This window comes from Amblyomma mixtum, chromosome 3 (genome assembly GCF_055824585.1).
Source record: "Amblyomma mixtum isolate Tamu chromosome 3, ASM5582458v1, whole genome shotgun sequence".
NCBI lineage: Eukaryota > Metazoa > Arthropoda > Arachnida > Ixodida > Ixodidae > Amblyomma > Amblyomma mixtum.
Genome location: NC_143014.1, coordinates 198343871 through 198370397, shown reverse-complemented (window position 1 = coordinate 198370397; position 26527 = coordinate 198343871). Strand labels below are relative to the sequence as shown.

General features: G+C 44.8%; 1 protein-coding gene across 1 annotated transcript; it reads left to right on the top strand.

The window, feature by feature from the left end:
• Positions 1 to 10335: 10335 nt before the first annotated feature.
• Positions 10336 to 21476, top strand: Adk2 (Adenosine kinase 2). The gene is made up of 11 exons (XM_089582428.1): positions 10336 to 10575; positions 10956 to 11030; positions 13031 to 13084; positions 13180 to 13258; positions 14395 to 14570; positions 14773 to 14878; positions 14961 to 15131; positions 16303 to 16338; positions 16411 to 16525; positions 16812 to 16898; positions 21123 to 21476. Exons 1-11 carry the CDS (start codon positions 10559 to 10561, stop codon positions 21251 to 21253), a joined length of 1047 nt encoding a protein of 348 aa, XP_089438554.1. The 5' UTR covers positions 10336 to 10558; the 3' UTR covers positions 21254 to 21476.
• Positions 21477 to 26527: the final 5051 nt, after the last annotated feature.

The window sequence follows — 26527 nt, the reverse complement described above, 5'->3', positions numbered from 1 at the left end:
GTGGCACTATTCCAGTGGTTCTAACCAGAGCAAATTTGATTGTAAAACATTTTATTCGCCGGAAAGAGCTTGGCAAGAGGTCGCGTCAAGTGGTCGAGAGTACATAGCCCTCGACGACTTTGTCAGCCCACTCCACCGCCAAAACTTGTGTTCTGGGGTCAGGCTAGCCAGCACGGTCTCCCACCGCTCGAGAGAAGGAGCTGTAACTTGATCACCCGGAGGTGGCTCTATTTTGCAGTCCCACAGGATGTGATCGTAGGTAGCACGTTGGCCACAGTGTTTGCAGTTTGGGTGGTAAAGATCTGGATAAATGTGCGCGAGGAGTGATGGGGTGCAAAATCTTCTCTTAATAGTTACATGTCCGAAAAGCGCGAGCGCTCCGTCAGGTGGCACTGCCGCTCATTGTCGTCTTCTACGTGGCACTAATCTGGTGGTTCTAAGCACAGCAAGATCGTCTCTTCCCGGTTGTATGTCAAAGAAGCGCGAGCGCTTCGTCAGGCGGCACTGCCCCTCATTGTCGTCTTCTACGTGGCACCAATACAGTGGTTCTAACGAGAGCAAAATCTTCTCTTAATAGTTGCATGTCCGAGAAGCGCGAGCGCTCCGTCAGGTGGCACTGCCGCTCATTGTCGTTTTCTACGTGGCACTAATCTGGTGGTTCTAAGCACAGCAAAATCGTCTCTTCCCGGTTGTTGTTGTTGTTGCCTTGGTGGCATGGCACATACCCACGACGGGGGATTGGCCAGGGTTCAGTGAGGAGAGCCCAAAGAAGGCAAATTGGTGCCAAGCTAATGGATTACCTTTTGGTGCCAAGCTAATGATTAACTTTGGGTACGTATTGCGAGGAATTAAAGATGGAATTATGGATAAAAAGAAATTACGGGAAGTAATGAATGGAAAAAAAAAACAACCGGCATAAAGATTAGAGAATTGAATACCCGAAAAATTCTGAATGATTTTGCAATGCGGACATTTTGGGTACCATTAGCAAGGGAACCTGCCGGTAGCAATTATGTAATTGTGGAGGAAATCGCAAACTTGATGCAATGCAAAACCTCTGGCGCTAGCACCGAAGGAGAGAAGAAGCGGAACCGGCAAAGTGAGTCCCATTCGAGAAATTGGAATTTCGAGATACGTCCTTCTCTGAAGTGCAAACCTCCGGCAATAGAGTAGGAAATGCTCCAGTGTTTCCACCTCTCCACAAGTCGCACAAAGGTTTGAGGGACTGAACCCGCATCTGCATAAATAAAAATTTAAGCTGGGAATTCTGCACCGCAGGAGTGTCATTGCAACCTCACACTGCCGGGATTTACAAGCACGAACCTTCCATGGGTACGTGAGATGGTGGTAGTCAATAGTAGACAGCAAGGGATCGTTGCACATAGTGGTAATATGCTGAAAGCGCTGAAAGCGAGACATTCCGAAAAGGATCAGATTAGGGACGCTACAGGCGACCGGTGCATTGAGAGCAGATTTTGCTAAAAAGTCTGCTGCATCGTTTTGAGAAATACCGCAGTGACCTGGGATCCAAACGAAGCGCACCTCTTTCACCCATCCAGGAATGAAATACTTCAATGAGCGGCTCAATAGATCGTCCCGTTTAGAATCCAGCGCCAACAACACAGAGAGGCAATCTGACAGGAATATCACCTGGGAGACACTGGGGGGAATCTTTAAAGCAGCCAGCCCAAGAGCCATAAACTCCGCTGGAAATATGGGAGTGTAATCCGGGACTCGAAGTGAATAACTCCAAGAGAGATCCTCAGAAAAAATGCCAACGGCTGCGTTCTGGCCAGCCCCGGACGCATCTGTAGCAATCACACTGTGGTGGGGGAAAGAGTCAAGGTGTTCTGAGAGCAGACTAAGTAGGGTCCTGGACGGCAGATGCTTTGCATTAGGTGGGAAAATATAATCAAAAGCAATATCCACAGGTTATCTTCGATGCCTCATCTATGCAGGGGACAAGCCCACTGCATAGATGAGGCATCGAAGATAACCTCTGCAAAATACTAGAGCCATGCGCGTCCCGAAAAGCTGCGAATCAAATCAAAGCCCGTTCGTTCTTTCCTTCCTTCAAAAACGGGCCCGGCCCACTACTCTGCACCCCGCTGACGTCAAGGGGGGCTACTTTCGCTAAAGGCACTCCATTGGTGCATCGTTCTGACTGACGGGAGAAGGTTGGGCATAGCCTTGGCGTCGCGTCGTCTGCACAAGGCTTTCCGCAGCGCCTTCTGTTCTGGCTCATGCCTACAAACCCGCATGAAGGAACAAAAAAAAAAACTGCGGAGGGAGCGTGCGGCGACAGCCTTGAACCCTAGCCATAAAAAGTAAAAAAATAGCAACACTGAGGGAGTTGGTTCGCCCCCCCCCTTCCCCCCCCGCCGTGATCACGTCACGAGACGCTCTGCGTGCGCGCTCCCTTCTCAGTTTCTTTTCTTCTATGCGAGCCCCCAAAACAAGGTTTTAATTAGTAGTGCAGCAGAGCCTTTCCCTCGCTCGCCCACTTGACCGCTCCGCACACACACCGCTTATCTTTCGTGCATCTTGCGTACGCCTTGACTCCAATGAATGACATATGCTTTGGAGCGGAGAAAAGACACAAACACACACAACACAAACACGCATGGAGAAAAGCAAACGGGCGGTTGCCGGGTCCGCGCTTCGCCGTGTGTTTCGAACACAACCGACTTCCGCCCCTCCGCTCGTGAAACGGTGGGGAGGCCTAAAAGAAAATGAAAAGGTGGCTCGTTAACTGGGAATGACAAACAGATGTATGAAAGGATGCGCTCGCTAACAAGTCTAGGTGGTCGAGCCGATCGCGCCTCTCGATCGTTCAGTGTGCGGAGAAAATGCAAAAACCAAGAAAAGAATTCTATTGAAGGCGGGGCCATGACGTCGCCCTGTGACGCACTCCACAGACACCACGCCTCCGGCTTACACCGGAGAAGGAAGGGGTGATTTTGCCTTGCCGAGCCTACTCGACGAGGAGCGGGAGAGAAGAATTTCGAGGAGGGAATGGAAGGAGAGGAGGCTCGCTCAAAGAGAGGTAGAGAGTGTCTGCTGCGCTGTGGTGGGCACGGGCCCTTTAAGGTCGGGAATACGAGCCTCCAGGTACAGCGTGAGCGCTTCGTCAGGCGGCACTGCCCCTCATTGTCGTCTTCTACGTGGCACCAATACAGTGGTTCTAACGAGAGCAAAATCTTCTCTTAATAGTTGCATGTCCGAGAAGCGCGAGCGCTCCGTCAGGTGGCACTGCCGCTCATTGTCGTCTTCTACGTGGCTCTAATCCGGTGGTTCTAACCACAGCAAAATCTTTTCTTGCTAGTTGTATGTATGAGAAGCGCGAGCGCTCCGTCAGGTGGCACTGCCGCTCTTTGTCGTCTTCTACGTGGCACCAATACAGTGATTCTAACCAGAGGAAAACATTTTCTTGCTAGTTGTATGTATGAGAAGCGCGATCGCTCCGTCAGGTGGCACTGCCACTCATTGTCGTCTTCTACGTGGCACTAATACAGTGGTTCTAACCAGAGCAAAATCTTCTCTTAATAGTTGCATGTCCGCGAAGGGCGAGTGCTCCGTCAGGTGGCACTGCCGCTCATTGTCGTCTTCTACGTGGCACTAATCCAGTGGTTCTAACCCGAGCAAAATCTTCTCTTGCTAGTTGTATGTATGAGAAGCGCGAGCGCTTCGTCAGGTGGCACTGCCGCTCATTGTCTTCTACGTGGCACTAATCCAGTGGTTCTATCCCGAGCAAAATCTTCTCTTGCTAGTTGTATGTATGAGAAGCGCGAGCGCTTCGTCAGGTGGCACTGCCGCTCATTGTCTTCTACGTGGCACTAATCCAGTGGTTCTATCCCGAGCAAAATCTTCTCTTGCTAGTTGTATGTATGAGAAGCGCGAGCGCTTCGTCAGGTGGCACTGCCGCTCATTGTCTTCTACGTGGCACTAATCCAGTGGTTCTAACCCGAGCAAAATCTTCTCTTGCTAGTTGTATGTATGAGAAGCGCGAGCGCTTCGTCAGGTGGCACTGCCGCTCATTGTCTTCTACGTGGCACTAATCCAGTGGTTCTAACCCGAGCAAAATCTTCTCTTGCTAGTTGTATGTATGAGAAGCGCGAGCGCTTCGTCAGGTGGCACTGCCGCTCATTGTCTTCTACGTGGCACTAATCCAGTGGTTCTAACCCGAGCAAAATCTTCTCTTGCTAGTTGTATGTATGAGAAGCGCGAGCGCTTCGTCAGGTGGCACTGCCGCTCATTGTCTTCTACGTGGTACTAATCCAGTGGTTCTAACCCGAGCAAAATCTGCGGCCACTGCGGCCACTCTAACCCCGCAGACTTCTTAATCTCATCTGCCCACCTAACTCTGCCGCCCTCTGCTACGCTTCCCTTCCCTTGGAATCCAGTCTGGTACCGTTCAGGACTATCGGTTATCTTGCCTTCGCATTGCATGCCCTGATCAAGCACATTGTTTCCTCTTGATATCGACTAGGATATCATTAACTCGTGTTTGATCCCTGACCCCCTCTGCCCTCTTGCGGTATCTTAACGTTACACCTATCATTTTTTCTTTTCATAGCTCGCTGCGCTGTCCTTAAGTTGAATCCTTATCGTCAGCCTCCACGTCCTGCGCCATAGGTGAGGACCGGTAAGATACACCTGTTAAATACTTTTCTCTTGAGGGATATTGGTAAACTGCCATTCATTATCCGAGAGAACCTGTCAAATGTGCTCCACCCCATTCTTATTCTTCTAGTTATTTCACTCTCATGGTCCAGATCTGCAGTCACTGCCTGCCCTAAGTATACGTATTCCCTTACCACTTCCAGCACCGCGCTACTGGTCTTCCCTTCCGAGACTGTTGAACATCATTATGGTGTTCTGGATATTAATTTTTAGACCCCCCGTATTGCTCTGCCTCACCATCTCATTGATAATGTTTTGCCGTTCATCTCCTGAGTGACTTAGGAAGGCAATGTCATCAGGGAATCGAAGATTAGTAACTTATTCTCCCTTAACTATTATCCTCAACATTTCCGAATCCAGGCCTCTGAATAACTCCTGTAAACAGGCGGTGAATAGCACTGGCGTGATGACGCCTTCCTGCCTGGCACCCTTTCTTATGGAAATGTCATTGTTGACTTTAAGTAGGACTATGGTTCCTGTGCACCCGCTATAGATATCTTCTAGTATTTTTACTTAAGACTCTTCTACACCCTTATTCCCGTTAAGGGCATTATATAACACGGTACGTAGAAGACGACAATGAGCGGGCGGGCAGTATCGTGGGATTGAGTGCTTGCGCTTCTCGGACGTACAATCGGCAAGAGACGATTTTAATAGGCTCTGAACCTCCGGATTAGTGCCACGTAGAAAACGACGATGAGCGGGCAGTGCGGCGGTACGGAGCGTTCGCGCTTCTCGGACAGACAATCGTCTCGGATGTATAATCGTCAAGAGACGATATTGCTAGGCTCTGAACCTTTTTATTACTGCTTTCGCACTATAAGATTCACAAGACCATCGAAAGGGGTATCACAGCCAAATAATGAAGTAAAGATCATATGTGGAAAACCATAGAGCAGTACAGAAAGATCTAACATAATGAAATAAATAATATAGGGAAACTGGACTGGAGTAAACAGAATATGACAAAGCGTGCAGCAGTACAGAAAAACGTTAGGTAGAGCAGTGATACAAGGAAATCGGATAGCTGTAGAAGAGAATTGGGGAAGCAGCGCGAGAGGTAATATATATTGTAGGTTGAAGTGGTCAGTTGGTAGCTGCCTGAATCTGGAAGAATTTGTCTCAGCAAAAGCTTGTTCGAGAAGATTATTCCATTTTTCTATGCCAATTCGAAGCAAAGATTTGTTGAAGGCATTGGTTGAGCCATGCAAACGCTGTATGCTCAAGGAATTGAATAAATGGAGAGATGAGCTAAAGGGGCGTACCAGAGGTTGTCACGAAGCGCTGAAAAGATAAAATATAATTTGTGCAAAAGATAAAGCGTTAAAATTTTTTGGTTCTGCGCTAGAGGTTTAAGGCCGAGAGATGATTTCACATTAGTAACGCTGAACCGAAATGAATACTGTGACGTGAGGGCGCGTGCTGCCCGGTGGCTTCGTGGAAGTAAGTAAAGTAGGACTGGTGAGGGTTCCATATTGCTGAGGCGTATTCTAGTTTAGCGCGAATGTATGTTTCGTTACTGGTTGTCTGATGGGTGAAGGCAACGTAGCAAATGATCTCCGGATACAGCCTAGTGGTATGGAAGCGCTAGCACAAAGTTTTGTGGTATGGCCAGCCTAAGTTAATTTATTCGTTATCTCGACACCGAGCCCACAGAGCAAAAAAAAGTCTTGTAGATGTCGTGGAATGTCTTTAGCGGTCATGAATATCTTGGGCTACAAAAGGCATGTTCAAGACGCTCTTTGATACGTGTCGAGAAGACATCTTGCCCAAGACGTCAGAATGGTTTTTACGTGTTCAGCGACGCAAGGCGCTTACAAGTTGACTTAAGCAGATTGCCTTCAACACATTCTGCTTTATAAGTGTAGATGTGCTTCCTCGCAAGATGGCTTAGGCTACATGACCGCATATGCAGCCATGAATTAAAGATAAAAGCTCAATTCAGATGTTACCAAGACGTATACACATGAATGACAGCTTAGGGTAGGAATATTTTATTGCCCTGGGCATGGCATTTCCACTCCTGTTCCACATGGATGACGATTACAAGACCCAGCAACTAATTTTCGGCTCCCCTCGAAAGTTCTGCCTGGCCGCCCTTGAGAACAGAATGCCTTAAGAGACAAAAATTAATAGCGACCTAAACTACCTAAAGCTACACAAAACATACACAAAGGAGATTTTTTTTTCGTCAAAACTAAGACATCTTTCCGTGACGTCTACACGTTTCTATTAGACATTTTATGCAGAATGCGTGTGCGTGCTCATAGAACAGCGTTCACTCTTGAGTTTATTTTTTGCGTTCTAGAAGGAATAAAAACTTTCAGCTAACAGAACGTAGCATTTAAACCTAATTCCAATGTGCCAAGCCGCCTTCTCACAGCTCCCAGTGCCATCAGTGGAGAGAACAGTATGATGGGGAAGGCAGCAAGAAGACCATTTAGGATATTTGCATATGTTTGCATATGTTCCTAAATATCCATTTAGGATATTTAGGATAGGGCATATGTTTCGCATGGGACGGGAAAATATGGTCGTTATAGAAGATAGGGTCAGCCCGAGTATCACCAATTCGTTGCCAGACCAGATCGATCTGAAGCGAAGCTAACAGGTTCTGCGTGAACTTGCGGAAGCTGATACCGTGGCCAATGATTAGAGAAAAACAGGCGTGGTTGGGAGACAAAAATGGGAGTATTAATGCCGGGGGCCAGGTCAAAGGACCTGAGGAAAGTACGCACCATGAGAAGTTGGAAGTAAGAATAAAGATCGGGGATACGGGCTTCCAGGTAAAGGACAGCTTTTTAAATTGTTTTTGGGAGCCCGAGGCAGAACCGCAGGGCACGCCTTTCCAGTAAGGCTAAGGATTGCAGCTTGTAGTTTGCGGTACCAGAGAACAGGACACAACTAAGTTCCAGTATCGGTCGCACATAAGCCTTGTACAGAAACAGTAAGGTGTCGCGAGGCGGAGGAGGTGGAAAAACCTTTTTCTAGGCTAGCACTAAGGCCCAGTGAAGAAGAGCGCTTGCTCCGCCCAGGCCCGCTGATGATCTGCCGAACCCGAGCGAAGTCAAGCACTCCAGGAAGGAAGGGGAGGGTAAGGGAAATAAAGAGAGGTTATGGCATTCTTACATGAGCAGAGAATATGTTCTGCGTCTGCCTTGATCTCTGGACAGTTGGAAGAGGAGATGTTTCACGCCATCCGAAGTTGTAGAGCGTTAGTGAAGTGAGGAGAGGGTTAGTTTGAACTTTGCGAAGGTCTGGTGTCAAGCGGCCCAGAGCACGTCCTCCTTTAAGCACATTATTTTAATATGCCTGCGCCAGTCGAAACTTGGGTCATAAGTAGGGCCCGGAACTTTAGGCATTTGCCTAAACATGCCTATAAATGCCTAAACGGGGGATTTTTGCACTTGCCTGCCTTTTTGTCACTGTTTAGGAAATACTACCTATTTAACTGCACTTTTTGCCTATAAATGCCTAAATCCGGCACTTCGGTCCTCGGTGCCGTTTTTCAATTTTGAGACATCTGTCTATGTATGGTGAAAGGCGCGCGCCGATGCACGCACAAAAGGCGCGGGTCTCGCCGAACGTTTTTCTGGAAGTGTAACTTGAACGCAGTGTTTATCTCGAAGTGTAGCAAGAGGCAAGTTTGGAAAGAGGCCTGACATACATTAGTGCAAACTTCTCAACATTGACGGAAAGGATGACAAAGTTGGAAAAGGCTGGACTCTCAATAGATGAATCGTTGAAGATAGTGGCAGAAGTACCATGCAGCACTTCGGCGACTGGAACGAAAGGGCGCTACTGCTTCTACGAAGATGCAACAATTGGTAGAAAAAAATAGATGCCTAGAAACAATTTCCCAAATCAGAGACTTTCTACGCGGAGACGGTACGGCCACATCACCTGAACGCCTAAGCCTTTATCAAGTCTCATGTTTTAGGTTCGCGCCACTAAGTTCATGCGATGTCAAAGAAGCCTTTCAAAGTACAAAGCTATGCTTAGCGAAAACCAAAGGCGCTTCAAGTTCGAAAACCTGAGAATGCGCTTTATTGCTTCAGTTGAGAACTGCGTACGCTCCGTGCTTTACTTACAAATCTTGCACTTATGAATAAAGAGTATTATTCAAAGCGCCTATTTTTGCTTTATAGCGACTATTTCAATATTTTTTAGAGCCTAGATGCCTGCCTATTTCGGGGTTCTTTAGCACCTAAAATTCCGGGCCCTAGTCATAAGTAACACCTAGATATATATTTAACCGATCGGGTCGGAGCGGCAGACTAGCGACATATACAAAGGGGTGTCGGGCGGAAATACAAGCACGCCGCATTTGCTTAGCATTCAGGTATGGCTGCAAAGACTGGTAAAGAGCATGAATATCCCTTGCTGAGGCGAAAAAAGCTATAGGTATCGTCTGCGTATACAAAAACTACTGTCAGGGTGAATGGGGATGTCCCAAACCAATATGTTAAAAAGCAACGATGAGAGAACGGATCCTTGCGGCACACCTCTTGATTGAACATAGGTATTGGAACAGGAGGATCCGTCTGTACAGAAGGAAAATCTTTCCTTGAAAAATTCACAGATCCAGGCGTAGATGTAGTGGGGCGGATGTAGCTGAGCAGGCTTGTTAAGTAGGAGCGTGTGTTCGACGGTGTCATAGGCCTTAGCAACATCAAGTGTCACCAAGGTCAAAACTTCCCTCTTACGCGGACCATATGGAACAACCGCGACGAAAGCCAATGTGCGCAGTGCTGAGGCCGTTAACGTCATGAACATGCTTTGTGAGGCGACTGTGTACTACTCTTTCTATCAACTTCACTAAATTTGAGGTTAAAGCAATTGACCATATGCTGTCCCTTTGAAATTCATCCCCTGCACTTTTCAAAGGCAGAATTAAAGAAAGACAGAAATAAAGGGTAACAACAAAGACCAACGTGAGGCATGATATAATGCCTCAATATACAGAAAGAAACCACCGTAGTCAGTAGGCTGTCGCAGCGAGCGACAGCCGGCCCCGTTCTACTCTTATGAAACGTGTGTGCCACCTGCGCAGAAAAAAGGCGCCCTCTCCCAACACTACAGTGCTCGGCCATCGGACGGCGGAAGCGCAGTAGCAGGGGATGCATGGCTCGGTGGATGCGGTAGCAGGCAGATACCCCCCTCCATTTCAGGCGGCACACATTGGAGGGTTTGCGAAAAACGATTTTGATATCTCAAAATCAAGCTGCGCTCGAATTTAGCACAGTCAGTACCGTAAATTTTTCTTTCTTCTGACAGTACATACGACAGTCGCTGGCAGGAAAGGTCACTCACTGTACTGCTGGGGATGAATCCGGAGGAACATCATTGAAATTGGAACGAAGATGTACGAAAAATAAGAGGAGAGGGGAGAAGAATAGCACATGCAGAGGAAGGAACAGCGGGAATAGCTTTCTTCCTCGGACGGTTTTGTAAATTCAAAAATGGCGCCATTAACAACGAGCGCGATCAGCGCCTAATACGCAATTGTATTGCTAAACAGAACAAAATAAAAAGACTGAATTATAAAAATGAAAACCAAACTTTACGAACATAAATTATTTTGAAATGTAGTTCTCAGTTTAGTATACTTTGTGAACGCTCTCCGCAATACGAAGAGGCGGAGTCAGGCGGGGCTCAACGGCCGGCTTAGAGCACATAAGGAGCGCTGGCCAGTGACCACAGTCAGCGCATTCGCCGATACTGTAGCTAGCGGTAGCTTGTTGGGTGCGCTCGCCGCTTCCCGCAGCTTCAGGTGTAGCTTGTGTATGATAGTAGCGCAAAGCTAAGTTCCATACCGCTATTCCGACGTTAGCGCAGGTCATCAGGTATTGCGACAGGCCTCCCTGTGTACAAAATGAGCTCCAAACTCAGGTAATCACTTTTTATCCTCGTTCTTTCCGTGTGCACGTGTGGAGCTATCTTGACGCGCCAAGTTTGTGCCGGTACATGACTGCCGGTCGTGCGTATTATTTGCTGAAGCATAAATTCGAGGCTTGAAGCCCTTTCTGTACTTTAAATACCGCTTTCTTTTTTCTTGGAGGAGCACCCTCAGCGTACAGAGCCCGTTCGAAAGCTTTCGTCTTCTTATCAGCGCGCTCGGTGCGCGCGCTCGGCACTATTCTCGCTGCGATTCGTATCAGTGAAAAGAAACCTAAGTGGAGTCTCTTCGGTTTGTAAGGGTGTTTGCGCCTGTCGTGTTTGTCTATCTTGGCTGCTCAAGGTAAGATTTTCTTCTTCTTCTATTTTGACAGGAAGGGGATGCTGTTCGGCATGGGAAATCCACTTCTCGACATATCGGCTTCTGTGGACTCCGAGTTCTTGCAAAAGTGAGTTACCGCATCTCTCTTTGATTAAGTAGTGTATTCTGCCTGCACTCGCCTTTGATTTGCTGCAGTTAACTATGTGATATTTTGCCAATAAAACAGTGACTGTCTTGGTGCTGTCACGGTCGGTCATTAAGGGAAGAAAGTGTTCCTGGTGTTCCCTGCCACAGCGCGTGATAGAAATTTTCATCGGCAGAAACGTGACTGCCTGGGACCCGTGAACAGGGGCTCCAGGCAAGATTTTCCTAGAGGGGGCAGTGCCCCCCGGTCTCCAACTGCTTGCGCTCGGATCAGATTTGCGCTGTTCAATGTAAAGCACAGTGGGGCTGAGCCAGTTGGCTTCATAGCCATTTGTAAAGCATTTCGTGTGAGTGACCTAAACCGATCATGTCCAAAAAGGAGTCTCTGATCTATGTTGGAGAGCATGATTAACAGAATTTGAAGACTATAAGCACAAACTTTTTATGCTATCGATCACTCCTCGTGCGTACATCTGTAAAGGTGCCCATTTCAATTCAACCTTTGTATGCATTACATATATACCTCTGAACAGTGCAAAATATGAAAAAATAAACAAAACATAAAATCTATTGCGTAAATTAACATGAAATAAATGAATAACTAAACGAGCTCAAAGTCCCCCCCCCCCCCCCCCCCACTGAAAAAAAAAATTCTGGAGCCCCTGATGACTGCTGCTTGGGTTGCAAGCGAATGCAAGCAGGGATGTATCAGGGCCATCTTTCTGAGTTAGACTTCATGTGAGCCAACCAACACCCAGCTTCCCAGTTTGTAAGACTTAGTTAAAAGGGGGGGGGAGCGACAAATATAGCAGTGAGAAATTACAGCATGTTCAACATCGCATTTAAGAGCAGTCCACTGTGAGCATACTTGCAGCAAAAAAAAATTAATAATAATAATAAGAACCATAACGAAAGAACGAAAGAAAGAGGACTTTTCATAAAAACTACGCTCTCAATAAGCGGGTTCAGTTAGCGAGATCGAGACTTTGAAGTACCCTTTTGTGGCCTGCGGACTGCTAGGGAACTTATTACCTCAACTTTTTGTTGCACTTGGTGCAAACTGTTGTTCATTGCTTCTGTTCTTGGCTATATGTCAAGCCTTGTCAAGATGCCAAGCAGCCAAGATGTACAAAAAAAATAGCAGGAACTACTATTAAGCTGTTCAGTGTAGCTTGTCATCGAAATTATGGGGTCAATCTGGTACTTCTGCTGGCTACGGCACATTGCCTGAAGAATCAAAGCCGTAAAAAGGAAAAAAGCTGAAAAGATGTCTTGCTTTGCTGCAACTAGCCAGAGACGAATGCTAGGGGAATTTCATAGAAGTGATTCTACTGACTGCCAGTAGAATATAAGCTACCTAACTATCGATGAAGGCGAAATTCTAGAGGCCCGTGTGCTGTGCGATGTCAGTGCACGTTAAAGAACCCCAGGTGGTCGAAATTTCCGGAGCCCTTCACCACGGCGTCTCTCATAGCCTCATTCGCTTTGGGACGTTAAACCCCAACAAAACAAACCAAACCTATCCCAACATTGGCAGCATTTTGTACATTATCCTAGGAGCTGCAGATCAGACATCGCATTTGTGCCATTATTGTCGGAATTCAGTTATTAGCGGTTTTCATGCTTAAAAACGGAAAGATGCCAAAAGAAGGAAGCTCCCAGGAGAATGTTGAACACTGCTGGCATGCAATGGCAGTTGTTATTCAAATCAGAAAGGAAGACTTCATAATCATGGCTAAAACATCGGCCTGTTTGGCTTTGTCGCTGAATTTACAACACCTAATCCAGCAGCTTTTGTTATCTTGTTTGAAAGTTTGTAAGTAAAAAATTTGATCATATAGATGTGGCATTTTCTTTTAGTTATGTGTCCAAAATTTTCCCAAAATTATAGCAAGGCAGATATTTTAGTTAAGAATGTGAAAACGTTCTTGCAGGCTAACTTGAAACTTCATGTTCAACATCTTTCATGTGCTTTATCTTCAGGTACTCCCTGAAAGCTAACAATGCCATTCTTGCTGATGAGAGCCATACCTCGCTGTAAGTATTTGTCTCCACACATTGTACTTTCTGTCAGCCACAGATTTTTGTTTCTAGGTTCACTGAGTCTGATAGGTGACATGATTGCATTATAGGTATACGGAACTTGTGGAAAAATATGACTGCAACTACACTGCTGGAGGTGCAACTCAGAATACTCTGCGAGTGTTTCAGGTGTGTATTAATCTACGTCTGCCCACTAAACAAATAATCTCTGCCCTGCCTTTCTTTTTTTTTACTACCTGCCTGATAGTTCATCGTCCATCTTGCAAGTGGTTTTATCTGCCAGCTTGCTCTTTTTGCGCCGCATTTTCCCCCAGTTGATGACCCCAATTACATCCCGTCTGCCATCCTGGCAGGATGTGTGCTAGCAGCAGTTTGTGGCAGAGATGGCTTCCCATTCTGTGTCAGACTAACCTCCAGCATTCTGTTTTATTTTTTTAAAAATGAATGCATTTTATCTTGTCTGTCTAGCCGTACTTTAATAAAATGGATCGATGCCAGTGTCACTGTGTTCATTAAAGGTGCACTGAAGAGGATTCTGAACATGTCTTTTTGCCGCGGGAACTCGATCTACACGTTCCTAGCATTCTTAGAAACAGTGACTTATTGCCCTGTGTGGCCGATTTCCCCAATTAAATCGAATTAACGTCCGGCTCCCGCCTTATCTTTTGAATTCTGCCTCATACGGTGGGCGGAGTCGACCAACGCGTGGAGCGCCTTTCACCCAGTCCTGTGGAGGCTTTGCTTTCGCTTTATTTTGTTTTTTAGGTTTCCGTGAATGAATAGTTTCATTCGCAGATAATATAGCCGCAAAATAAGCCCGAAGAAATAAAAATACGCGTAGACTATTTGCTACTACGGACTAGTATGTATTACTCCGCCGATGGCAGAGCGGCAAGCCGCCACTGGACTGGGTGAAAGGCGCTCCACGCGTTGGTCGAATCTGCCCACTGTACGAGGCAGAATTAAAAAAAAAGGCGGGAGCCGGACGTTGATTCGATTTTATTGGGGAAATCGGCCACACAGGGCAGTAAATCGCAGTTTCTAAGAAAGCTCGGAACGTGTAGATCGAGTTCCCGCGGCAAAAAGACAAGTTCAGATTCCTCTTCAGTGCACCTTTAAAGGAAATGGCACAGGTTGCCTTTTAGTCGCCCACCATTGCGTCCCTTGATGTGCGAGTGCAATGGCATGTGAAGATACCACTGTGTGTGTTTATAACGATCACTCTCAGCAAAATACCGCCTTTGATGTTGATAACGAGTGTAACAATTAGTCTCTTCATTGTGTTTATTTCTACCTATTCATAGTGGGTGGTGCAAATTCCCGAGGTTGCCACATTCATCGGCTGCATTGGCAGGGACAAGTTTGGTGGCATTCTTGAACAGAAAGCTAGAGAAGCTGGCGTCAATGTCAGGTACCAATACTCTGACAAGGAGAACACAGGCACATGTGCTGTGCTGCTGACAAACCACGGAAAGAGTCGGTGCGTACCTCTGATTTCTTTTATTGTCACAATGCGAATATAGTCATCTGGAATAGAAATAGAGAATACAGCTAGGTGGGTGTGCTGCTAGCAAGGCACAGTAAATACATGGTCGAGATGTGTTGCATTATGTATTGTAGTGGGTGCCGCATACATCATGTATGGAGCCTCGTGCACATGTGCAGCAGAGACTGTGTTGCAGGTCCCTCTGTGCAAATTTGGCTGCTGCGCAGCTTTACTCAGTGGAACACCTCCACAAGCCTGAAAATAAAGCCCTGATGGAAGAAGCGTCTCATTATTACATATCGGCAAGTGATCCATGTCCTTATAATGCATGTCTTTTTGTGGCTGCACTTTTTACACCTACTCACCTGGAGCTCTTGCTTACAGGGCTTTTTCTTGAATGTCAGCATGGAGAGCATACTGACTGTGGCCAAACATGCCTGCAGCAACAAAAAGGTCTTCTGCATGAACCTCAGTGCACCATTTTTGTGCCGCCTTTTCAAGGACAACATGATGGCTGCTTTTCCATATGTTGACATCATCTTTGGAAATGAAACGGTGAGGTTTCATTTCTGTGATAAGATGCACCTATGCACAGTGGAGACATCCTGGCAAATCTCAAAATGAGCATAGCCAGAGCCGTTTGTTTCTCAACATGCTTTGCAATACCGTTTGGGTATCCACTTAGTGCAGTGGTTTCAGCATTTGACATGGGTGGAGAGATCAAAATTCTGACTGCAAGAAACATGCTTGTTACTGTAATTTGTTTGCAATGGCCAATTTTGGATAAGAATGCAGGATCCACCACCCAGTAAAATACAGTTAGTTTCTGAAAGCACAAAACCTAGCACCTTTGATGGCCTTGTGCTGTCAATCACTGGATGTGCTGTCGAGAACTAATGAAACTGTAATAACAGTTAAAACTTGGACAGCAAACTAATAAATTGGTTGTTAAGGAAAGTGAAGTAATGGCATGGCTAAGTGTCAGTTGCAAAGAAAGGCTCTTGCATGTCAAATGTGGATATTAGCCATGCTATTAATAAACTTCCATAAGCAGCAATCTTATTATTTTGCTCTTCGCAAATAGTGGCCATTTGTGTTCATTTGGCCCCAGTAATGCAAGCTCATGGCAATCCAGGTGGTATTCACCACACTGCTACCATCACCCATGACCACATTTTCTCCAAGCTTGAACCCTCCAACTCTGTAGATTTTGAGCTTGCTAAAACGCAGTCATTGAGCAGACAAGGGTAGGGAAATGAAGGGCTCATTATTACAAACATATTAAACCAAAGAACAGTATTGGAAAAATTTCTTTTTGTATTAGTTTGCCCAGGCTACTGAGAGCTAGGCAGTGAGCCTCCTCGATGAGTTCCCTAGCTCTATCACTGTCTTCTGCAAACAACGCACCAGTTCATGCATGTGCTGTTAGTCTTTTGAACATTGGGCACATAAGAATCTGTATGAAGAGTTATCACTTAAGTTCTTGAAGTTCTGGAAGAAGAACGAATTTGAAGGGTTCTAAATTTCACGTTTGTAACGTCATCATTTGTATTATTTCATGCAAAAAAAAAACTAATTTCTTGTCTTTGCTCTCTCTCAGTGCTTGCGTTCTGAGCTGCGTTTGGTTTAGCTAAGTGAACAGATGACATGTTGTCATAGCACTTGTGCAGAGATGTTTAAAGTGTGAAATTGCTGATTTTTTTTTTATTTTACCATTGCTCAACAGGAAGCCAGGGAGTTTGCTGATGTTCACAACATGAAGGTGAGCTTCTAGGGGCTTAGCTTTTCTTCTGTAGTTCTTGTGCAAAACAGGCATTTTTCATTACCTTTTCAGACCAAAGATATCACTGAGATTGCCAAACTGATAAGCAAGTTCCCCAAAGAAAACAAGGAATTTGAAAGGATGGTGATCATAACCCAGGGTGCCGACGACGTGATTGTAGCTCAAGGTATGCATTGCCTCCCTCTTTTCCCTTTGTGGTCGGAGATCTGAACAAAATTCTGCTGTAAAAGCATGATGCTGAATATACCTCTTGGTGCAATATCTTGCACGGTATGCAGTTTCTATAGAGTTAAAAATCTGGAATAGAGACTTGTATTCTGAACTTTTTGTGTTGTACTGTTTTCAGCAATGCCAATCTTTCGTTCAAAGTGAAACCTTAGTGTTGCCTGTTTACTCTAAAAAACTGATGTCCCCGTGTTGTGACAATACTATTCTTACTACTGATTACTCAGGTCACAGCGCTCAAAATTTCCCAGTCCCCAAGCTGGAGTCGGATGCTATTGTTGACACCAATGGAGCAGGCGATGCCTTCGTTGGAGGTAGGTTTAAACATGAGCACATTCATTCGTTAGCGACCTCTTTTTTTTTGCAGGTGTTGTGGGGTCTTGGATACCAAACTGAGCACTTTTTTTTTTGTTTATGTTTTGCATATCATAGGGTGTAGAGGTGTTTAGTGCCTATGAGAATATTGAAATTTATTTCAATTCTGCTTGAGTAATGTTGCCGTGTAGCTTTTCTTCACCACATATAGACTGAAACATCGCAAGTAATGCATGAAAACGACAACATATTGAAAGCTGCTACATGCTCCAGGTGGCAGATGTACATTTGGTGCCACCACTCAAGAGAGTAGAATTATACTGGTTAGTAGTCCACGGGACGATCTCTAGAGAAACATGCATAGTGGTGCAATTACCATGCAGCTGTATGAAATGCTTCATGGGTAACCGAGCCCTTTTTATATTGGTATAGTCCATTATGAGCTTTGATGTAGTAGTCATGCTCAAGCAGCAGCTGCGGAAACACTACAGCGGCAAGAAAAATGGAACCAGTCAAGCATACTGCAAGAGTCTGTGAAGGTACTGCTGGAGATTTCTATGCTCCTCACTGTGTAGTCTAAAAAACAGTTTTGTGGCTCGTTATTTAAGGGGGGACACTTCCCTAAAGAGTGAACTTTGAACCGCTTGCTTGATTTCATTGAAACTTGCGAATATCACTGGTGGGACCACCTCTGCTAAATTTTATTATTCAGCTGGGGGATTGTCTTAAATACTGTAGTGCTTAAAATAAAATGGGATGATTCGCAATCATGTGAGTCTATTCTCATCTCCCATTTCTTCAGTCAACTGTCAGCTTAGAAAAACTATCTTTCCAATATTACTTGATAATATTGGTATTGTAGCAAACTGTGCGCTCAGTTTGTCTATTTTTTCCCTTTTATCACACGATAAAATGACTAAAAACAATTGATGCAAAATGAAAATCCAATGTCATTCTTTTTATGGTATCATTCTTTCAAAATATAGAACTAAGCAAAAAGTTCCACAGTTGTGTGCTCTGGACATTCCCAATGCCACATAACACAAAAAATTGGAAAAATTACCTATTTTTCAAACAATAGTTTTCCTAAGCTAGCACAGTTATCCTTGGCACAAAGGTTTCATAACGTGCTTCATACTTATTCTAGAATAACTAAATTTGGCAGAGGTGGTCCCAGCAGTGATATAAACTAGCCCCACAAGTTTCAATGAAATCAAGCCAGTGGTTCAAAAGTTCAGTGTAGGGTAGTGTACCCCCTTAAACCCAGATTTCGTTTAATGTCAACATATTTTTGAACCAATGACAGCAGACTGAGACTAGACAAGGATGAGCGCTGAACGTACAACTTTATTGCGAACGATTCATTTCGTGAGTGTGAACAATTTCTGTGAATCATTCAGAATAAAAGTTGTTGGAAGTTCAGTGCTCGCCCTTGACTGCTGTCCGTCCGTTGCCCCATTTTCTGTGCTGCCCTAGAATAAAAAGGGCCTCCGCAGCATCCCTCACTGTGCAACACTGTAGCGGCGGAGCCCCCTCACAAGCAGCTGTGTCGCGCTCTGTTGGCTCACAGGCAACTTTGTCTATCGCTTACCATACTAGTCTCACCTGGATGCAGTCTGCCTTTGGGAAGCTGTTCGAATTAACCAGTGTGACACGAGTAGCGGCGGGCACCATTGACTTACATGGGCATTGGCCGGGACCGCACCGGATGTTCTAATTATCTGGATTAACGAGCTTTTACTGCTTCGAAGAGCAAATGTGCACACATAATCAAGTACCCTGGACATATGCTATTTGCGTTGTGGCAGTAACACCTCGTTAATTCAGACCTCACGGAAGTGGAAAAAATGTCCAAATTATCTGAAGGTCGAATTATTGAATGGTGCTCAAAAAAATTTTTAAAAATTGCTCTCAAGACAGTAAATTAATGGAGCAATGGTCACCTGGTTTTTAGAAAACTGTGTTGCAGCGACGATTTTTTGCACTTCTATCAAATCGCAAGTGTCAGGAGCATAACTGCTACATAGTGATAAGGGCCTTCGCTGCCTCTTTCATGCTGCAGTGCCGTAGCGATAGGCTCCTTACTAGCGGTGGAATTTTAGGAGGCCTCGCTGTACATCAACAGTGAACAGCATGTGACGAATGTGCAGTTTCGATGTGCTGAAAGAACCACATAAACATGATCGAAAGAAGTGTGCATTGCCACCGGAATGGCGTGGCTCTTCAAAAAGAGCAAAGAAAGCATCAGCAACACGTCAGTCGGTGTTCTAGACAGCCAGGGAGCCTTCATATAAAGGCCCACAGCTGCCTGGCTGGCTGATGCACTGAACCGCTGTCGCTGCAGGCTGGTGGTGAAGCTTCGAAAACAAAACTACGTGGCCAGACTAGTGTATCTCAGCTTAGCGATGAGGGCTTTCAGAGTGTCATTACTCGTGCCATTACTCGTGCCGTTGAGTGCACATCAGAGGCATGCAGGGAACGATGTGCATGTAATTGGGGAGTGAGGACTGATGTTTGGACGATTGCTTGCCGTTCCGGTCGCACTAAGGCACCCTTCTCGAGCCCGTTGAATCAAAGGAGTATAGACTCCCAACTTGGGTGGCATGTTTTCTTCTTTGTAGTGATGCCTAAGAGAACTATTCATAGATTAGCATGCGGTATTCACCAATGGCGGATTAATCATTTATATGTAATCTAATTTTTCTCTGATGCTGTTTCAGTTACGGTTTCAACTGCTTTGCAATGTGAAAGTTTCGTTTAAGTCACGTGAAGCATGCAAAAATTGTAATATAACCGCTGCTTCTTCATTTGTTTTCATTCCGGCTATGGAGTCTGGCTAGATTTAGCATTGTAATGATTAAAATGAAGGGGCGAGTATAGCAATTTTTTTTCATGCCTCGCCCAAACCCAAACACCACTTTAAAGTCACACCCAGAGTTCGGCTGTTCAAGCTGTAACCGAAACTGAAACAGCATGAGAGAAAAATTTGATTGTAAATTATTTATCGGTCATATGAGAATACCATATGGTGATCCATGTATGCTAATTCCTTCCTTACACATAAGCCGTGCGAGCCCTGCAGTGGCTGAATTAGCGAGCTGCCACGGCTGACAGAACTAACGGGCGTCAGTAACAAGGTTTTACTGTAGTACTGAGCTGGCCAGTCGCTGTTGCGTCATAATGTGGTGTGCAAGACAAAACTCTTGACATTCATCCTGAGAGTGCTAGTCTGTCAACTTGCAATACACAAGCCTTCACTGTTGTGTGCGCAGCCAAAAAAGGAGGAATTAGAACTTGCCGTAAAAATGCCTGTCAAGGAATGTTTACCCTTACTGGCAACATCACGTCTAGCATTTTCCAGCTTGGCTGTGTGCACAGTGCCATGGAGGGCACATCAGCATGTGCGCAAAGCCTGAAGGGAAAATCTAAATATATTCATCAGTTCAGACCACCTTTTAGCTGTCTAACAAAGCTCATGCTGAAATCGACTTAGGCACTGTCACACAGCACTCCAGATGCAATTTCGTGCTGATATGGTTGGCAAGAAAGTACTGTTAGTCGAAGCAAGATCACTTAATTACTGAAAAAAAAAAAAAAGGAAAACATGAAGAAATCGCTAGAGATAAGCATCAGTGTGCGCAAAATGGATTCTGTAGTGTGTTACAGGTGGCCCTTTTCAGCATAATGGCTTGAAGAAAATGGCAGTGCAATGAGACCCCATTACGCCTGTTCTGCTCATTGCACGTTTTTACGCCAACTAGAACCATGTCATCTTAAAATTTTTCACGCCTTGCTGAAAGTGCATATTCTTGACGGAACTTGGGACTAATATTTAGTGAGGAACAAAATTGTGTGGGCCTATTGACAAATTTTTCGCCCTTTTTCATGCTGCTACTGTATGTAGTCTTTATGTACTGTATGTAGTCTTTCAAGTAACTGGCAGAGCAAGTGCTTTCCATGTTTGTGCACCACATCTCTAGAATTTTGCATCACTCACTTTCCAGTTTTAGGTGCATAACTTTTCTTTAGTTGCATCATGAGACATTGCACATTTATAACTAGTATTCTTTTCAATTAACACTAATTTAGTCACTGTTGGCAAATGGTTCACAAATTCATGCAGGTTTTCATTTAAGTTCAGGCTGTGTTTGGGTTTTAAGAGCACCATAGTGCTGGCATGATGTCCAGAGTAAGTCACTGTGCATGCACGTTTGGCATTGCAGGTTTCCTGGCCATGTACCTCCTGGGAAAACCTGTTGAAACTTGCGTCCGCTGCGGCATCACGGTGTCCGTAGAAGTTGTCAAGAATTCTGGCTGCACTCTTCCAGACAGGGAAAGCATTCACGTTGTTTAAGTCAGCAGAGCAGCTAGTCCTACATTGGCAGTTTTATGCAACGGCTCTTTTTTTTTTTTTTCCTGGCAAACTACTTTTTTTGGCACAGTTGATGCTGCTGGGACCACCAGCAGTGCAACTGTGCTGCTAACTTTAGCAATAGCCTGCCTTGAGAGTGACTGGCTGCTTACATGAGCCTGTAGCTGCAAGAGTATTTTTACAATGAAAGACTGCTTTTGTACAAGTCTTTGTCTTTTCCTTCAACATGAAACAAGATGTACTCATGGGAAGTTCTTGTAAAACTGCCGAAAAGTGCGTAGAGGATGTCCACTGCTACATGGTGGTTTTCACATAGCTATTACCACCAGAGTTGTGGAAATACAGCTAAGAAATTAGTGGCTATGGTGGAATGTAGTAGTGCGGGAGATATGCACTGTGGCTCACTTGGTGACGCACACAGGGAGTGGCCCCCAATATCAATGGCATCAGGATTGCACTCTACGAGAAAGCACAGGATGAGGGGTGGATTTATGGACAGTTCTTGCAATGGATAGTCTTATCTGCACAATGCATTTCTTGAACTTTCTTCATGAAAAAAAAAAACGGGCCAGGAACACCAGCTAAACCTTACATCTGCCATAGTACAAAATGTTCTACAGAAAGACTAAAGCAGCAACCAATTCATAAGTGTGAAAACAGTCATAACTCAAGACTGAAGGATGCAACTTGGAAGGAAGTGGCAGGAGCAGAAAGTTTGGGTGAAAAGGCCTAGCATCTGAAATGGTCCATGAAGGTGGCAAGCAGCAAGGTGGCAATAGCAGAAAATTATGCATGCCTTGCAGGCTAACCAATCAAGTGTGGCATGTGCTGGAACCAAAACCCTGGTGCATATATGTATAAGGTAGTTGTCACCTTGCGCTCCCATGTAATGTTACCAGTAACAGCTGCGCCACCAAACTAAAAGCCTTAAATACATGCTGTACTACTGCACACGGACGAGCACACAAAATAAGCTGGACACCAAACTGTCCTTTCTGCCATACTCTATTTGCACCCGAGCATAGTCGAAACGAAATCATTTTAAAGGTCTGGATATTTCCCAGAATGCAGACAAAAGATTTTGAAGCTGCAAATCCAGCAGTTCCCAACAACATCAGCAACATCAGGCGCACCGAGCAGACAAGGGTAGCAACACGACAGGCTCATTATGACATATATTTCACAGAAGCCAACAGTCCCCAAAACCAACGAAAGCATGGGGTGTTTTTTTTTTAACTTGTTGCCTTCGATGGGAAATTAGTAGTTTAATCATTGATTACCTTCAATATAGCTGATTAAAAAGCAGAAAAAAAATTATTGAGGCACCTAAGCAATTGCTATGATGTGTAAATGCGAGAGCATTTATACTTGTCGCAGAGTATGTTGCTGAGTTGTAGGGGACTGGTGAGGGGGTGCTGCAGCAGCTCGTTTCGCTACGTTACCATGGCCTCGTACTTCATCGGCGCCTGCGGCCATGCTTTGCTGTCTCGCCTGATGATGTAGACACGAATGATTCAACTTCGAATGATGGAAACTCCATAAGCTGCGTTTACATGAATGCGACAGTGGGCATCGTATTTTCTAGCGTATCTTGTGGAGCCAAGACATCGTCTACTGGGACGGTGACCCCTTGCTCAGTGCACACGAGGGAGCGTAGTCTGCTTTGATATCCAGCTGAGAAGGTATTGTATAAACGCTGCAGGGAGGAGGAGGGGCGCTTCCAAACCTGTTTCCATTCACCACGAAAATCGGATTGCCTCTCTCGATCTACCCCTGCCTTGTGATGGCCTATTGCTCCAGGAGCAGTGATGTCATTTGCGTGCCGAGTTTCTGCCACGGCTTTCTGGCAACGGCGGGCTTTTCGCACAGTGAGCCAAGTAATGTTCTTGCATTAAAAACACCGACCTCCATTTGTCGTGATGGTGCTCTACCAACTGTGCTGTATTCATGGCTGTTTAGCCTACTTTCGAGTGTATTCATGCTACATCTCACCTAACCTTGATTGTATTCACCACCACCCTCGTTTATAATGGCAGATGTAGAACATGCAATAGAGGAACATTACTATTTTTTTTGTAGTGTTGAAGAGGGAAGGGAATTAAATTACATAATCAAGTTAAGTTAGATTATGTGTGTATTAAAAGCTTGGCACACGACTGCTGCGAGGCACACGTGTGCTCAAACACAAACGTGGCAGATATGTACACCAGTCAAAATTTCAAATAAATAATCTTGCAGTAAAGTGCGAGAAACTTGGTACTTCGGTGCCGTGGGTATAACTGATTTAGACAAGGCGACAAGACAAATCATCCTTTTCGTGGTGCAAATCTCGGAAAAGGTAACTAGATAACAGCGCAGCAAGTGCTCCAAGTGCAAACCTTGAAAATGCAGAAGCAGTGCATTCCTCAAAAATAGTAGGGAAAACTAAGCATTAAGCTGTACACAGTGCCCAATGAAGACATACCGACATTTAACATAATTAGAGCCAAGGTTTAAAAAAATGTAGCATAGACTGAGTTGAGTGCGAGTCTTTGTATTGCACTTTGATAACTGTGATCATTAATGTAATGCTCCAAGTACTCATTCCAGAATAATGTAATGATTTGAAAAGTTGTGCACATTTTGGAATGCCCAATCCATTTGTTTTTACGTAAAAAAGTAAGCCGATAAGTCACAAAACAAAAACAATTTCAAAGCAATGTGTTGAACTTGCATGAGGTACCTTCATGTGCAGACAAGAATAGATGAGAAGCTCGTTAGGATATATATTCGGAACATCAACAGTCTTTGAAGCCGAAGAAACCGTATAGCAATGTTAATATTTTTTTATAAGTAACTAAGCAATCACATCAGACTATGTGCATTTTGTGCAAAAGTGGCACGTGACGGCTGTGAGCAAATGACAAGCCACCTACAGGATCAGGCATGACAAGAGCATTCTAAGCTGCAAGAAATGCAGGTTTGACAAGGTATTTGATGCATCAGATTCATTCTATTCCTTAGTACTCAACATGAAAGAAAAAGTGACGGCATTCTAAATGTTGACTGACACATGCATGATTCATTGGATTCCTAATTTGGAGAGTAGAGCGGCCAAGCTATACTGAGTACGCGCTAGGTGTCACTTCAAGTGAATGTTTATGCTGGACATTCAATGAACATTGTACCCGATTGCAATGAGCTTTTTACACCAGAATTGAGCCTTCAAATAGTGTGCACATAACGATCTGGTACGAAGCCAAAACTATGCAAGAGCCCCAGTGTCACTAATCACAAGAAGCAAATTAACCCTGTTGGATAAGAAATTAGCACTTTGCTGGAGATGTTAAGCCTAAATACTTCACTGTGCATGTTAACACATTAAAATCAGGCAAGAGAGAGAGAGAGAGAGGGTTAACTGACAGGAAAGGCAGGGAGATTGGCCTGAAAAATGAATATCTGGCCTGCTACTCTGCACTGGGGAACAGGAAGAGGAGAAAAAAGAGGGTCACGATGATGATGATGGGAGGAGGCAGATGAAGGAAGACAAGGCACATTTTTCTAACATTACAAACGCGAGTCAAGGCCCGTATCACTTGGAAAGCATGAGAGCGCTCGCGTTGCCTGGAGAGTTTTCGAACTATCTGGCCAAGCACCGAGGATCAAGTCCTCCGAGAGGGGCCTGGTGTCAAAAGACTGCAAAACAGGTGCTAGCACGAGTCTTTCTTGTGAATATGCTGGTCACGCCACTAAAACATGCTCTGCAGTCTCTAGCACGCCACATGTGGAAGAGGCAGTAGGCAAATCAAATTAGGCTGCGCGCACTTTCCATCTTAGGTACAAAGCAACCGATGCAGAACCTCAGGCCAACACTGCAAGAGGCAGCTTGTTGCTTGCTCACAATCAGCATGAGGGCTTCGCTTAAGACCTGCATGGAGAATGTTGTAATCCAAGCACACAAATGAAAAATGGCCGCTTCCATTATTTGTGTTTTCTTTACAGCCGAGAAGAATTAAGTCAAGGGTAACTTACCATAATCAACTGGACTGTTTCCAACAAGTCCTTAAACTTTTCAAACAATTTAGTGCTCTACCATAAGCGATTAAAACTACATCAAAACTACATCAAGTGATTAAAACTCCCAACAATATGCAGTTGGTTTCCTAATGCGACGGGCTGCTCAAGTTCGCGAAACACCCCATACAGAATGAAGTGGTGAACCATGTCCTTTACGTCAAGCAGCAGCTCCCACTGCATGGTGTTGGCCAAGGCTCCTCTTGGTTGTTCGAAGTGCAATGATGTGCAGCATTAACGCAGTTTGGTCACAAAACTACCACTTGTTGTAACATGCATAAAGTTATAATTATACTACCACAGCATTGGTCCAACTGGCGCAACGTTTTGACCACTGACAACTTTAATTTTCAGAACTGAGTAATCACCCAGGTGCAACACAGGTTTCAGCTGCATTTGCAAGCTGAAGTTACAAATGGATTAAAGCATTACATATCCAGTAAAACCTCATTAATTCGAAGTCACTGGGACTGCAAGAAATATTTGAATGAACTAAGCACAGCAAAAACTTTCATTGTGGGAACACACCTTTCCTGGATGAAATTTGCAGTAACTGTATATTGCAGCGTAAAAGTTGACGCCCCCAAATTCGACGCCCTGGCTGGCCAAAAAAAAAAGTATCTAAGTTTTAGTTGTACAAGTAGAAACTTGCATTACAAATCACGAGACCACACAAATTCTTCAAGTTACCTGGAATTTCAAATCAATTGAGCTCGAATAATTGAGGTTCTAATATAATCTAGTACAGGAGTTTTCAATCTTTTTAGCCTCGGGGAACCCCAATGGCTTTCAAAAGGTGCTGAGGAACCCCACCTGTCTTGGCTTTCAGCCTGACACACATGCGGTAAGAAGCATGCAGACACACGGCACCTCAAGAAATGCTCAAATTCAGTTAATAATGACTGGTTCAGGTAGAGTCAACAATAATTACAAAGTGGTTAGTCCCAATATAAGGTGGCTAAAAGAAAGGCGGGAATTGAGACATTCATATATTCAGGTGGCTGGGAACCCCAAAAACCACTCCAAGGAGCACTGGGGTTCTGGGGAAGCCAAATTGAGAACCCCTGCTTTAGTACATTACCAGTGCACAAATGCTTACAGATAAGTTCTATTTCATGTCACATACAACACCTGCATTTCGTCGAACCCCCAATTGGCTGCAGCCTTCATATTTTCACAGCAAAGCAAGGATAAAGCAAATTT

Excerpts from the sequence above, each read along its gene's own strand:
- Adk2 (XM_089582428.1), top strand. Across the intron at positions 16,526-16,811 it reads CGACGTGATTGTAGCTCAAG|GTCACAGCGCTCAAAATTTC; the intron begins GTATGCATTGCC and ends CTGATTACTCAG. Across the intron at positions 16,899-21,122 it reads AGGCGATGCCTTCGTTGGAG|GTTTCCTGGCCATGTACCTC; the intron begins GTAGGTTTAAAC and ends TTGGCATTGCAG.